The sequence below is a fragment of the Salmo salar genome, chromosome 14 (genome assembly GCF_965601325.2).
Source record: "Salmo salar chromosome 14, fSalSal1, whole genome shotgun sequence".
NCBI lineage: Eukaryota > Metazoa > Chordata > Actinopteri > Salmoniformes > Salmonidae > Salmo > Salmo salar.
This window is the reverse complement of record NC_138304.1, coordinates 36533555-36549743: the sequence shown is the minus strand read 5'-3', so window position 1 is coordinate 36549743 and position 16189 is coordinate 36533555. Positions and strand designations below refer to the sequence as shown.

General features: G+C 40.9%; 2 protein-coding genes across 2 annotated transcripts; both read left to right on the top strand.

The window, feature by feature from the left end:
- Nucleotides 1-361: 361 nt before the first annotated feature.
- LOC106569389 (uncharacterized) lies at nt 362-6880 on the top strand. The gene is made up of 4 exons (XM_014140717.3): nt 362-818; nt 921-1042; nt 1206-1320; nt 1536-6880. The coding sequence occupies exons 1-4, from the start codon at nt 605-607 to the stop codon at nt 2633-2635; spliced, it is 1551 nt and encodes a 516-aa protein (XP_013996192.2). The 5' UTR covers nt 362-604; the 3' UTR covers nt 2636-6880.
- Nucleotides 6881-8073: 1193 nt separating this feature from the next.
- On the top strand, nt 8074-15080 carry LOC106569392 (uncharacterized). The gene is made up of 4 exons (XM_014140722.3): nt 8074-8679; nt 11588-11709; nt 11873-11987; nt 12199-15080. Exons 1-4 carry the CDS (start codon nt 8475-8477, stop codon nt 13299-13301), a joined length of 1545 nt encoding a protein of 514 aa, XP_013996197.3. The 5' UTR covers nt 8074-8474; the 3' UTR covers nt 13302-15080.
- The last annotated feature ends 1109 nt before the right edge of the window (nt 15081-16189 follow it).

Here is a 16189-nt window from a genome sequence, read left to right as displayed (position 1 = left end):
TATTTTACCACAATGCGTTGTGCATTATAAATGCAAATAGCCTTGGTTGCATTTATAATCATGTCTGCCACTGCACTCTCCCCAACATGTAGCCATATCTATTTAACTAAAAACAGAAGTTTTACTATCTGAATTCTTTGTCGTATTTTCTTGTAAATAGATATGGCTGCCCTACATGCAGACAAGAATCCACCTAGCCCAAACCGCCGCATGGTGGCGGTACTTTTCCTTTTACGTCGTTTGTAACATGACAAACGACGTAAAATAAATAATACCGCCATCCTGCGGCCGGTTGGGCTTATACACCCTGGTGCTTTGCCAGTGTCAAACTATACCACATTCGAAGGGCTGTTGCGGTCTCATATTTACGGTAATACCTTATGAGTTGAACGGAAGTGCGATTACATACGAATATCCCACTTCCAACGTTGCTGCTTTTTATTAACAACATTGTTTGCGTTACTCGATCTCTTCTTACACATGCCAAGTTGGGCCATTTGCCATAGTGTTAGAACTTTAAATAAACTGATTGTTTCTTACACATTGGCTAGTTAGAGAATTGTATTCTATTTACTTATTCACAGAGAATACTGGGCTGGACAAGATGGCCAGCTGCAATTTTCAGGCGCAGTTGGTATCCATTCTGGAGGTATTAGCTAAAGCAGCTGTAGCAGAAATAAACAATCGTGTAGATGATAGCTGTGCCGTTATACGTTTGGAAATGACCCAAAGCCAGCGAGATATTGATGTACTGAAAAGGAAGTGTCAAATGATGGAGAGCGAGCTGAAGAAGACACGAGGACGAGTCAGGAGAAAAGGTAGTAGTTCTTCACGGTAATTTGATCGCATCATGAACAAATGAATAAAAACACAAATGTGTGAATAATCCTAATAATTGACTGAATACAATTATTTTCCAGGTTTTTACCCCATGTTATCAGAGAGATCTTCATATCCAGTCAAGATTGTTTTGAACAAGCAGAGGAGTAACTCACAGTGGAGAGACAGCAAGATGGCTGTTGAAGGGGACTCTCAACCCCAGGTGTGATACATCACCTTTTACAATTATAGAGACCTGGCTGGCCTGTTGGATCAATTCTGTTATTGGAATATCAGGGGAATTTACCGCTTTCGTGTGATTCATGAGTATGAAAACGGTTAGATATGGTGTGTGTCCTGAGTAATAACCTCAGTCCCTGTTACAGCCTACAGATGTGAAGCAGAGAGTGGAGACTGAACCCATACTGATCAAAGATGAGGAGACTGCAGAGGATGTGTGGAAGACTGACCCTAAGGAAGAGCTCAGGATCACTGGAGAGGGTGGGTGTGACCATAAGGGGCACTGCTCTGTCTGTCTATGGAAGACTGAGGGTGTGGTGGTATGCACGTTCCAAATTGCTACATTGCTGTCAGGTGCTTCATGTTCTGGCATATGGAGTGCACGTACACACACAGTCAGTTCTAAAGCAGTCGTATTTTGCAACTGTTAATGGTCTTTTATAATGTTTAATTTATGTTTATCCCAAAATCTTTAGAATCTGGTTCCAAGCCTGGGAAACCACCATCCTTTGAGCAACGGCACTGTGATGAGGACTTCATCACACAACCCAACATATCTCCCAGAGACTCAGTGGAACATTACCCAAATTCTGATCGTCCAGAGGAACCAGGAACACCCCAGCTCACGTCTACAGAGGTGTTCAGCGCAGAGCAGCACCGGCCAGATGAGGACTCACTAGACCTAGTGATGGTGAAAGAGGAGGAGCTGGATCAGACCACGACCCTGGCAGGTCCTGACCAGTTTGTTATGGATGAGTCTGATGGGCAGCTGTGGACCTCTGTGGATCCAGGCAGAGACACTGACCCTGATGGCCACCCAGATTTCTCCTTTCATTCCACAGAAGAGTACTCTCAGAATATCTCAATTTTCCCATCTCATAGTGGGCTGCCATCTGTTCCTACTATGACAGATGATGTAGGGCCATCGCTTCACTCTTCTATAGGAAAACCACATGCTAACATGTTCAGTGCTGCAAAACACATGAAAAGACATGTCATGACATTGGCTGATGAGACTAGACAACAGACGCCAGAGGGACAGAGCAGTGAGATGCTGAGCTCAAATAATGAAGGAAATAGTTTAGCTCTACAGCCAAGACTGCATCAATACAGGGCTTCAGAAGCGACTGTGCGATTGAGTGAGTGCATGACAGGGTCAAACATGGCCACCACCTCCACCTTCTCTGGATACAGCCTGAGTCGCAGTAGTTTTAACATGGTGAAGAGAATGAGGACTCAGTGGTCGGGCGGCACCACCGAGAGGCGTTTCAGCTGCACCTTCTGTGGGAAGAGCTTCCAGCGTCTCTGCCAGCTTAAAGTACACCTCCGGAGTCACACCGGAGAGAAACCGTACACCTGTGAACAGTGTGGCAGGAGTTTCACCCAGCAGTGCAACCTGATCAGACATGCTCTGGTCCACAGTGGGGAGAAACCGTATGAGTGCACACAATGTGGGAAATGCTTCACCCGGCGCTCCAAAATGACGTCACATCAGAGAACTCACATAGGAGAGAGTCCAGGTTCTCAATTCATGGTACCCGCATACCCTGGGGATCCACACACAAGTTTAATGTAATCTCAGAACAAATAGGAACATCATTTCAGTTTTTCTGTAACACTTTCTACATGGAAATATGGTACAGAAGGTATTTTGACAAGCTTTTCCTCCCAATTGATTTGTGCTTTTCTTGTTTGACTGTTGAAGGCTTGATTTTGAGAGTCAGTCCGTGCTTTTAGATCAATAATACTAATACATGAGACCTATATGTAGCACTTTTCAATGACCCAAAATCACTTTACAATTGTAGAAGGAAAAAAAATGATCACAACAAGACGACACCAGACGAACAGCAGGAGAAACAAAGAGAAGGGGGAGGGGCTTAAAGGAAAATAGTATGATGTGTAGGTGCTTTTTTTCAATTAGATTTGCTCAACTCCTTCCTGTGTCTTTTCTCCCTAGTCCTCTCTCGCCGCCTTTGTAAAAAAACGTCAAAGATAATGGAGGAGAGGGGATGAGGAGAGTGATGTGGATGAAAATGTGCTTTTATGAAATGAGATGGTCCTTATCCATCAGGCAAAGGACATTTACCGGGGTGGATCCCAAAATATATGTGTAAAGTGATGAAAAAATGAAGTTAGTTTTGCAATACATTTTATAGATAAAAGGTTAAGTAGCATATTGTTTTTAAATGTGTGCATACTTTTCTCTAACGACAATACAACAGCTGATTCAAAGGGTGTGTGGCAGATATTTCAAAACTCTTCAGTGCTAGGATACACTTGTGCTTCCTCGCCAAAAGGGGGGCTATCAAGAATGGGAAGACGTCTTAGTTTGCCTACTAACGATTAGAGTACCACAGTATGAGTCATAATACCCATAAATCCTAGCGGTCAAACTTAAATGGTTTCTATTGTTTTTCCACCATAACTTTTTCCCATTGGGGATTTTAGAAACACTTAAAATAAGGACTGTGTTTCATGTAGGCTTACCCTGGCATGACGTTTTGATAACCGTGTAAACCTCTCTAGGACAAGGTGACTTTTATCAATATATTCGCCTGTATTTACACCCCCAAAATGTAATGCTAATTAGCTGCTAATGTGGCTATCATATGAACTATAAATGCTATGATGATCTAGACGAGACTGCCGAGGCAAAGGTAAGAATCTCTGGATTAACTATCTGTTAGTTAAATGTAGTAATAAATAATCAGGCAAAATGTTTTTCAATTGACAATTCTGTGAACTGTCTTGTGCAAGTTGTAAATTGACACAATACCTGTTAGCAAAGGCTTCAGTTAGAGATGACATGCAGGAGCTTGCAGTGATTTGTAGTTTTGCATGATGTTTACGTTGACGCTAATTAGCATTTTCGAATCTTAGAGTAAATAGAGCCGAATATATTGATAAAAGTCACCTTGTCCGAGAGAGATTTACATGGTTATCAAAACGTTAAGATAATCCATCCACCTGACAGGTGTAGCATATCAAGAAGCATGATCATTACAGAGGTGCACTTTGTGCTGGGGACAATAAAAGGCCACTCTGAAATGTGCAGTTTTGTCATACAACACAATGCCACAGATGTCTCAAGTTTTGAGGGAGTGTGCAATTGGCATGCTGACTGCAGAAATGTCCACCTGAGCTGTTTCCAGATAATTCAATATGAATTTCTCTACCATAAGCCGCCTCCAACGTCTCAATATATGGTACCCGCATACCCTGGGGATCCACACAGAATTTTAATGTCGTCTCAGACCAGATGGAACAAAGTTAATAATTGCATCATTGTTTTGCTAACTTTTTCTATGGGAAAATTTGGTACATAAGGTATTTTGAGACATTTTGACAAGCTTTTTCCTCCTAATTATTTGTGAAATGGTTTTGATGTTTGACTGTTAAGGGCTCCTCATTTAAATTTTATTTTAAGAACCTATTTTTAAAAAACATTTCTCATTTACAATGTGACTCCAAAATGACACAATACATTATTTATTATTAATTTCTATTGGGCACAACATAATCCGGAACACACCCAAAACAAACTGCACATGCATCCAACACGTTTGTAGAGTCACAAGCTTGATTTAGTCATTGCGTGCTAGGAATATGGAACCAAATACTAAACATTTGACTAAATGTAATACACTACAGTTGAAGTCAGACATTTACATACACCTTAGCCAAATACATTTAAACTCAGCTTTACACAATTCCTGACATTTAATCCCAGTAAAAACTCTGTCTTAGGTCAGTTAGGATAACCACTTTATTTTAAGAATGTGAAATGTCAGAATAATAGTAGAGAGAATGATTTATTTGAGCTTTTATTTCTTTCATCACATTCCCAGTGGGTCAGAAGTTTACATACACTCAATTAGTATTTGGTAGCATTGCCTTTAAATTGTTTAACTTGGGTCAAACGTTTCGGGTAGCCTTCCACAAGCTTACCACAATAAGTTGTGTGGATTTTGGCCCATTCCTCCTGACAGAGCTGGTGTAACTGAGTCAGGTTTGTAGGCCTCCTTGCTCGCACACACTTTTTCAGTTCTGCCCATACATTTTCTATAGGATTGAGGTCAGGGCTTTGTAATGGCCACTCCAATACCTTGACTTTGTTGTCCTTAAGCCATTTTTCCACAACTTTGGAAGTATGCTTGGGGTCATGTCCATCTGAAAGACCCATTTGCGACCAAGCTTTAACTTCCTGACTGTCTTGAGATGTTGCATCAATATATCCACATCATTTTCTTGCCTCATGATGCCATCTATTTTGTGAAGTGCACCAGTCCTTCCCGCAGCAAAGCACCCCAACAACATGATGCTGCCACCCCCGTGCTTCACGGTTGGGATGGTGTTCTTCGGCTTGCAAGCCTCCCCCTTTTTCCTCCAAACATAACAATGGTCATTATCGCCAAATAGTTATATTTTTGTTTCATCAGACCGGAGGGCATTTCTCCAAAGCTTTTCAGGTTATGTCGATATAGGACTCGTTTTACTGTGGATATAGTAAATGATGACAAGCATACCCATAACATGATGCAGCCACCACCATGTTTGAAAATATGAAGAGTGGTACTCAGTGATGTGTTGTGTTGGATTTGCCCCAAACACTTTGTATTCAGGACATAAAGTTAATTTATTTGCCACATTTTTTGCAGTTTTACTATAGTGCCTTATTGCAAACAGGATGCATGTTTTGGGATATTTTTATTCTGTACAAGCATCCTTCATTTCCAGCAGCAGCATACCACCCTGAGACAGCAGCATACCACCATGCATCGGAGATTAGATGCTGCTGGAAGTGGTGTTGGAGGGCCAGTAGGACGCACCCTTTCCTCTTGTCTGAAAAAAATATCCCAATGGACCAGGGCAGTGATTGGGGATATTGCCCTGTGTAGGGTGTCATCTTTCGGATGGGATGTTAAATGGGTGTCCTGACTCTGTGGTCACTAAAGATCCCATGGCACTTATCGTAAGAGTAGGGGTGTTAACCCCGGTGTCCTGGCTAAATTCCCAATCTTGCCCTCATACCTTCACCTAATCATCCCCAGCTTACAATTGACTCATTCATCCTCTCCTCTGCAACTCTTCCCCAGGTTGTTGCTGTAAATGAGAATGTGTTCTCAGTCAACTTACCTAGTAAAATAAGGGTTAAATAGAAAATTCACTCTGTCATTTAGGTTAGTATTGTGGAGTAACTACAATCAGTGGGGTAAAGTACTTATGCAAAAATACTTGAGTACTAAAGTTGTTTTTTGTGGTATCTGTACTTTACTATTTATATTTTTGACAACTTTTTACTTTTACTTCACTACATTCCTAAAGAAAATAATGTACTTTTTACTCCATACATTTTCTCTGACACCTGAAAGTGTTTGTTACATTTTGAATGCTTACCAGTACAGGAAAATAGTCCAATTCACACACTTATCAAGAGAACATCCCTGGTCATCCCTACTGCGTCTGATCTGACTCACTAAACACAAACAATTAATTTATAAGTTGTCTGAATGTTGGAGTGTGCCCCTCTCTAAAAAAAACAAGAACATTGTGCCATCTGGTTTGCTTAATGTAAAGAATTTGAAATGATTTATACTTTTACTTTTGATACTTAAGTATATTTATTACCAAATACTTTTACTCAAGTAGTATTTTACTGGTTGACTTTCACTTTTACTTGAGTCATTTTCTATTAAGGTATGTTTACTTTGACTCAAGGTTGACAATTGGGTACTTTTTCCACCACTGACTACAATGTTATGCCGTCCTCTGTTTCTCCTATCACAGCCATTAAACTATGTATCTGTTTTTAAGTCACCATTTGCCTCATGGTGAAATCCCTGTGCTGTTTCCTTCCTCTTGCATATGAGTGAGGAAGGCCACCTGTATCTTTGTAGTGACTGGGTGTATTGATACACCATCCAAAGTGTAAGTATTAACTTCACCATGCTCAAAGGGATATTCAATATTTTTATTTATTTATTTCACCTTTATTTAACCAGGTAGGCTAGTTGAGAACAAGTTCTCATTTACAACTGCGACCTGGCCAAGATAAAGCAAAGCGGTGCGACACAAACAACAACACAGTTACACATGGAATAAACAAACATGCAGTCAATAATACAATAGAAAAAGTCTGTATACAGTGTGTGCAAATTAGGTAGGATAAGGGAGGTAAGGAAATAAATAGGCCATAGTGGTGAAATAATTACAATATAGCAATTAAACACTGGAGTGATAGATGAGTGTGCAAGTAGAGATACTGGGGTGCAAAGGAGCAAAATAAATAACAGTATGGGGATGAGGTAGTTGGATGGGCAATGCACAGGTGCAGTCTGCTTTTAGAATGTTTTTATTTTATTTTACCCATCTACCAATAGGGGGCTTTCTTTGTGAGGCATTGGAAAACTTCCCTGGTCTTGTGATTTAATTTGTGTTTGAAATTCACTGCTCGACTGAGGCACCTTACAGATCATTGTAAGTGTGGGGTACAGCGATGAGGTAGTCATTCAAAAATCATGTTAAAACACTATTATTGCACACAGTGAGTCCATGCAACTTATGTGACTCAAGCAAATTTTTACTTCTGAACTTATTTAGGCTTGCCATAAGACAATTCAACTTTTCATTTTGAATTAATTAGTAAAAATGTCTAAAAACATAATTCCACTTTGACATTATGGGGTATTGTGTGTATGCCAGTGATACAAAATCTAAATGTAATCAATTTTAAATGCAGGCTGTCACATAACATCATGTGAAAAATGTCAAGGGCTGTGAATACTTTCTGAAGGCCTATTATGCATTAATAACTAAGTGAGCCACTGCATTTATTTTTGTCTATAGATATGGCTACCTTACACTGTATATGCAAATAAGAATATACCCTGTTATTTGCTGGACAGTGCAAATTTATAACATTTTTGAAGGGCTGTTGCACTCTCATATTTACGGTAATAAATACTAAACTTAACGAGATGAACTGAAGAGCGATGGCAGGGGCTTCAAGACTTCACCGTAGAAATACTACAAGGACTATTGTCGCTAGGAAACGTCCCGCCCTCACAGGAGTCGTTTGAGCCTGTGTAGATTTGAAATTAGATTTTTTTTAATTAAATGTTACAGAAAAGTAGGTTGATTTTGTTTGGTTAATTTCTTTTTTGATAGTTTGTAGGTTTTTTATATTCATATTTTATCCTTATTATTCACCCGCACAGTAGGTGGCGGAATGCACATCACGTTGATGCGAACGCCATTATACCATAGAAGAAGAACAATTGCGCGTATCTCCTGCTTCACTACATTGTTGTCATTTATTAACATACACGACTTGTTTTTTGCACGTTATCTTGGAAATTGAATACTATTTACTTCACACAGGGAATACGCATCTGTAATTTGGGCTGGACAAGATGGCGAACTGCAATTTCCAGGCGCAATTGGTATCCATTCTAGAGGTATTAGCTAAAGCAGCCGTAGCCGAAATAAACAAACGTGTAGATGATAGCTGTGCTGTTATACGTTTGGAAATGACCCAAAGCCAGCGAGATATTGATGTACTGAAAAGGAAGTGTCAAATGATGGAGAGCGAGCTGCAGAAGACGCGCAGACGAAAAGGTACTGTTAGTTATTTTGTATGGTAAATGTATAGCCTGGAACGTCGACGTTGAATTATATTGTATTCAACGTCCGGCATAAATGAGCATTTGGATCAGGAAAGTTGACTCACGATCTCTACAAATCAGAATGTAAAAAAATGGATTAATTTACTTTACCGGTTGGTCCATTGGCATGTAGGAATGTGTGAGAGCCACAGGAAAGTATAATAAAATCAACTTTTCAAAGTACTTGTAGTTTATTCATTTTTCGATCACCTGCAGCATACACACAATTTGAAAATACATACACGCCACCAGCATACTTGCCAAACTCCGGTATGGTTTTGTGCATGCTTCAGGTTATAGAAATTTGAATGCACTATTTATTTAACTAGGCAAGTCAGTTAAGAACAAATTCTTATTTTACAATGACGACTAAACCCGGATGATGCTGGGCCAATTGTGCGTTGGCCTATGTGACTCCCGATCACAGCCGTTTGTGATACAGCCCGGGACCGAACCAGGGTCTGTAGTGATGCTGCGGCGCTCGGGAACGCTTTGAAACGTTGATTTAATTATACTTTCCTGTGGATATTGTCTCACAATCATATTTGATTGTCACATGCGCCGAATACAACAGGTGTAGACTTTACCGTGAAATGCTTACTTATGAGCACTTTGCCAAAAATGCAGAGTTAAAAAGTAAGAACAATTTGCTAAAATGTTTTGATTAAAAATAATAACACAATAAATAACAATAATGAGACTATATACATTGAGTACCGGTACATAGTTAATGTGCAAGGTAGTTGAGGTAATACAGTTGAAGTCGGAAGTTTACATACACTTAGGTTGGAGTCATTAAAACTCGTTTTTCAACCACTTCACAAATTTTGGCAAGTCGGTTAGGACATTTACTTTGTGCATGACACAAGTCATTTTTCCAACAATTGTTTACAGACAGATTATTTCACTTATAATTCACTGTTTCAGAATTCCAGTGGGTCAGACGTTTACATACACTAAGATGACTGTGCCTTTAAGCAGCTTGGAAAATTCCAGAAAATGAAGTCAGGGCTTTAGAAGCTTCTGATAGGCTAATTTACATCATTTCAGTCAATTGGAGGTGTACCTGTGGATGTATTTCAAGGCCTACCTCCAAACTCAGTGCCTCTTCGCTTGACATCATGGGAAAATCAAAAGAAATCAGCCAAGACCTCAGAAAGACAATTGTAGACCTCCACAAGTCTGGTTCATCCTTAGGAGCAATTTCCAAACGCCTGAAGGTACCACGTTCATCTGTACAAACAATAGTAGGCAAGTATAAACACCATGGGACCACGCAGCCGTCATACCGCTCAGGAAGGAGACGCATTGTGTCTCCTAGAGATGAACGTACTTTGGTGCGAAAAGTGTAAATCAATCCCAGAACAACCGCAAAGGACATTGTGAAGATTCTGGAGGAAACCGGTACAAAAGCATCTATATCCACAGTAAAACGAGTTCTATATCGACATAACCTGAAAGGCCGCTCAGCATGGAGAAACCACTGCTCCAAAACTGCCATTAAAAAAGCCAGACTACGGTTTGCAACTGCACATGGGGACAAAGATCGTACTTTTTGGAGAAATGTCCTCTGGTCTGATGAAACAAAAATAGAACTGTTTGGCCATAATGACCATCGTTATGTTTGGAGGGAAAAGGGGGAGGCTTGCAAGCCGAAGAACACCATCCCAATCGTGAAGCACGGGGGTGGCAGCATCATGTTGTGGGGTGCTTTGCTGCAGGAGGGACTGGTGCACTTCACAAAATAGATGGCATCATGAGGCAAGAAAATGATGTGGATATATTGAAGCAACATCTCAAGACATCAGTCAGGAAGTTAAAGCTTGGTCGCAAATGGGTCTTCCAAATGGACATGACCCCAAACATACTTCCAAAGTTGTGGAAAAATGGCTTAAGGACAGCAAAGTCAAGGTATTGGAGTGGCCATCACAAATCCCTGACCTCAAACCCATAGAAAATTTGTGGGCAAAACTGAAAACCTGACTCAGTTACACCAGCTCTGTCAGGAGGAATGGGCCGAAATTCACCCAACTTATTGTGGAAGCTTGTGGAAGGCTATCTGAACCGTTTTGACCCAAGTTAAACAATTTAAAGGCAATGCTACCAAATACTAAGTGAGTGTATGTAAACTTCTGATCCACTGAGAATGTGATGAAATAAATAAAAGCTCAAATAAATCATTCTCTCTACTATTATTCTGACATTTCACATTCTTAAAATAAAGTGGTGATCCTAACTGACCTAAGACAGGGAATATTTACTATGATTAAATGTCAGGAATTGTGAAACTGAGTTTAAATGTATTTGGCTAAGGTGTATGTAAACTTCCGACTTCAACTGTATGTACATGCAGGTAGGGGGAAAAGTGACACGGCAATCAGGATAAATAATACAGAGTAGTAGCGGCGTATGTGAGTGTCAGTGTGTGTTTTGTGAGCTTATGTAGTGTTATGTTGTGTGTGTTGGAGTGTGAGTGTGCATAGAGCCGGTGCAAGAGAGTCAGTGCAAGTAGTCAGAGAAGCCATTTGATTAACTATTCAGCAGTCATATGGGTTGGTGGGTAGAAGCTGTTTAGGAGTCTTTTGGTCCCAGACTTGGCACTCCGGTACCGCTTGCCGTACCGCTTTTCTTTCCAGCAAAAGGAACAATGACAACTGGTAAAGTAAGTTAAAATATAATTTTATTCAACATTCTGGCTTGTGAGGTCGTGAGAGAACTTTCCTGATCCAGACACTCATTTATGCCTGATGTAGAATTCAAGGAAATTTTACGTCGCATCTCCAGGCTAGTAAATTAATTGTATATGCAAAACCCAAATGTGTGAATAGCCTAATATTTGACAGAAAACAATTATTTTCCAGGTTTTTACCCCGTGGCTTCAGAGAGATCTTCATATCCAGTCAAGATTGTTTTGAACAAGCAGAGGAGTACCTCACAGTGCAGAGACGAAGAGCTGGCTGTTGAGGAGGACTCTCAACCCCAGGTCTGATACATCACCTTTTACAATTACAGAGACCTGACTGGCCTCTTGGATCAATTCTGATATTGGATTATCAGGAGATTTTATCGCTTTTGTGTGATTCATGAGTATGAAAAGGGTTAGATATGGTGTGTGTCCAGAGTAATAACCTCAGTCCCTGTTACAGCCTACAGATGTGGAGCAGAGAGTGGAGACTGAACCCATACTGATCAAAGATGAGGAGACAGCAGAGGATGTGTGGAAGACTGACCCACAGGAAGAGCTCAGGATCACTGGAGAGGGTGGGTGTGACCATAAGGGGCACTGCTCTGTCTGTCTATGGAAGACTGTGTGGTGGTATGCACGTTCCAAATTGCTACATTGGAATTAGGTGCTTCATGTTCTGGCGTATGGAGTGCACGTACACACACAGTCAGTTTTAAAGCAGTCGTATTTTGCAACTGTTAAGGGTCTTTTGTAATGTTTATTTTATGTTTATCCCCAAATCTTTAGAATCTGGTTCCAAGCCTGGGAAACCACCATCCTTTGAGCAACGGCACTGTGATGAAGACTTCATCACACAAACCAATATATCTCCCAGAGACTCAGTGGAACATTACCCCAATTCTGATCGTCCAAAGGAACCAGGAACACCCCGGCTCACATCTACAGAGGTGTTCAGCACAGCGCAGCACCGGCCAGATGAGGACTCACTAGAGCTAGTGATGGTGAAAGAGGAGGAGCTGGATCAGACCACGACCCTGGCAGGTCCTGACCAGTTTGTTATGGATGAGACTGATGGGCAGCTGTGGACCTCTGTGGATCCAGGCAGAGACACTGACCCTGATGGCCACCCAGATTTCTCCTTTCATTCCACAGAAGAGTACTCTCAGAATATCTCAATTTTCCCATCTCATAGTGGGCTGCCATCTGTTCCTACTATGACAGATGAAGTAGGGCCATCACTTCACTCTTCTATATGGAAACCACATGCTAACATGTTCAGTGCTGCAAAACACATGAAAAGACATGTAGGGACATTGGCTGATGAAACTAGACAACAGATGCCAGAGGGACAGAGCAGTGAGATGCTGAATTCAAGTAATGAAGGAAATAGTTTAGCTCTACAGCCAAGGCTGCATCAATACAGGGCTTCAGAAGCGACTGTGAGATTGAGTGAGTGCACGACAGGGTCAAACATGGCCACCACCTCCACCTTCTCTGGATACAGCCTGAGTCACAGTAGTTTTAACATGGTGAAGAGAATGAGGACTCAGTGGAGATCAGGCGGCACCACCGAGAGGCGGTTCAGCTGCACCTTCTGTGGGAAGAGCTTCCAGCGTCTCTGCCAGCTCAAAGAACACCTCCGGAGTCACACAGGAGAGAAACCGTACACCTGTGAACAGTGTGGCAGGAGTTTCACCAAGCAGTGCAATCTGATCAGACATGCTATGGTCCACAGTGGGGAGAAACCGTATGAGTGCACACAGTGTGGGAAATGCTTCACCCGGCGCTCCAAAATGACGTCACATCAGAGAACTCACATAGGAGAGAGTGCAGTGTCTCAATACGTGGCACCTGCATACCCAGGGGATCCACACACAAGTTTAATGTAATCTCAGAACAGATGGAACTAATAGGAACTTAATTGCATAGCTTTCCGCTAACACTTTCTATGTGAGAATGTGGTACAGAAGGTATTTTGAGACATTTTGACAAGTTTTTCCTCCGAATTGAATTGTGAAATTGTTTTCATGTTTGACTGATGGATCCTCACTTTAATTTTAAGAACTTATTTACAACTGGTAACAATGTGTGTTTGTACCACAAAATCATAAAAACAATGTTATATAGTAAATAATCATATTGATTTCATGAGAGTCAATTTGCGCTTTTAGATGAATGATAATACATAGGACCTATATAGCGCTTTTCAATGACCCAAAGTCGATTTGGAATTGTAGAAACTAAAAAAAAAAAAACAGATCAATTCAAGATAACACCAGCAGGGGGAAACTAAAAAAAATGAAATAGAGAGGCTTAAAGTAGGGAAAATAGTGTGATGTGTCCTGAGTCCTCGTCTTTTTTGAAAAAGGTCAAAGGTAATGGAGGAGAAGCGGCGAGGAGACTGATGGACATAAATGTGCTTGTATTTAATGAGACAGTCCTTGTCCACCTGAGCATCATCAGGGAAGGACGTTTACAGGGATGGATCCCAAAATAAATGAGTAAAGTGATAATTTGTTTAAGTTAGTTGTGCAAGACATTTTCTAGATAAAATGATAAATAGCATATCGTTTTTAAAGGTGAACTGCACTCACCGATTCCGCTTGTGATGCTTCCGGTGCTCATTTAAGAAATGCAGCAGCCATTCCTGAAGGCCAAAATAGTTGTCTTTGTGGTTTAATGTGGATGTTTCTTTGCCCTTCAATCACAACAAACAAACAGGGGCAATGGTGAGTAACAGTGAGTTAAGATAGCTTTGAATCGGGACACCTAGTCAGTTGTACAACTGAATGCATTCAACTGAAATGTGTATTTTTTTAGGGGTAATCAGAGAGGAGCGGGGGGCTGCCTTAATCGACATCCACATCATCGGCGCCTGTGGAACAGTCTTGCTCAGGGATAGGATGACAGATTTCTAACTAGTCAGCCCAAGGATTCGGTCAAGAAACTGGTGACTGGCCCAACGCTCCTACCCACCAGGCTACCTGCCTGACTTAGAAGTTTTGAAGTTGACTTCTGATCTCAAGATGATCTGCTAATTCAGTTCTATGTGTAGGCTAAAGCCTGTGTTGATCTTGTGTTTAGCCAACCTGACAGCAGCTAGCTAGCTAGCAAAGTTTCAGGATAGGCTAGCTGGCTGATATTTCTCTGTCAAATTAGTTACAGTGCATTCAGAAAGTATTCATATCCCTTGACTTAATCCACACTTTGTGTTACAGCCTGAATTCAAAATGTATTATTTAAAAAAAAAATACACTACCCCATAATGACAAAGTGAAAACATGTTTTTTTGCAAATGCATTGAAAAATTAAATACAGAATACAGTATTCACACCCCTGAGTCAATACATGTTAGAATCACCTTTGGCAGCGATTACAGCTGTGTCTTTCTGGGTAAGTCTTTAAGAACTTTGCACACCTAGATTGTACAATATTTGCACATTATTCTTTTTAAAATTCTTCAAGCTCTGTCAAGTTGGTTGTTGAGCATTGCCAGACAGCAATTTTTAAGTCTTGCCATAGATTTTCAAGCAGATTTAAGTCAACTGTAACTAGGCCACTCATTAACATTTTAATGTTGTCTTGTAAGCAACTCCAGTGTATATTTGGCGTTGTGTTTTAGGCTATTGATATTATATCCAGGACATAAAGTTTATTTCTTTGCCACATTTTTTTGCAGTTTTACTTTAGTTCTTTATTGCAAACAGAATGCATGTTTTGGAATATTTTTATTCTGTACAGGCATCCTTCTTTTCACTCAGTCATTTAGGTTAGTATTGTGGAGTAACTAAAATGTTAAGCCGTCCTCCATTTGATCCTATTAGTCATTCAACTCTTAACTGTTTTAAAGTCACCATTGGCCTCGTCGTGAAATCCCTGAGCAGTTTTCTTCCTCTCTGGCAACTGATTTAGGAAGTCTGGCTACTGAGGACGCCTTTTATCTTTGTAGTAACTGGGTGTATTCATACACAATCCAAAGTGTAATTAGTGGTTATGGTCGGATTCGCGTTTATCGTCGAAGGAATGAGCGTTACACCGAGGCCTGTACTCTGGAGCGGGATCGATTTGGAGGTGGATGGTCCGTCATGGTCTGGGGCGGTGTGTCACAGCATCATCGGACTTAGCTTGTTGTCATTGCAGGCAATCTCAACGCTGTGCGTTACAGGGAAGACATCCTCCTCCCTCATGTGGTACCTTTCCTGCAGGCTAATCCTGACATGACCCTCCAGCATGACAATGCCACGAGCCATACTGCTCATTCTGTGCGTGATTTCCTGCAAGACAGGAATGTCAGTGTTCTGCCATGGCCAGTGAAGAGCCCGGATCTCAATCCCATTGAGCACGTCTGGGACCTGTTGGATCGGAGGGTGAGGGCTAGGGCCATTCCCCCCAGAAATGTCCGGGAACTTGCAGGTGTCTTGGTGGAAGAGTGGGGTAACATCTCACAGCAAGAACTGGCAAATCTGGTGCAGTCCATGAGGAGGAGATGCACTACAGTACTTAATGCAACTTTTTTTTTGACCTGCCCTCTTTATTCAGGGACACATTATTCAATTTCTGTTAGTCACATGTCTGTGGAACTTGTTTAGTTTATGTCTCCGTTTTTTATTTTATTTATTTCACCTTTATTTAACCAGGTAGACTAGTTGAGAACAAGTTCTTATTTGCAACTGCGACCTGGCCAAGATAAAGCAAAGCAGTTCGACACATACAACAACAGAGTTACACATGGAATAAACAAAACATTTAGTAGAACAAAAAACAAAAAGTCTATATA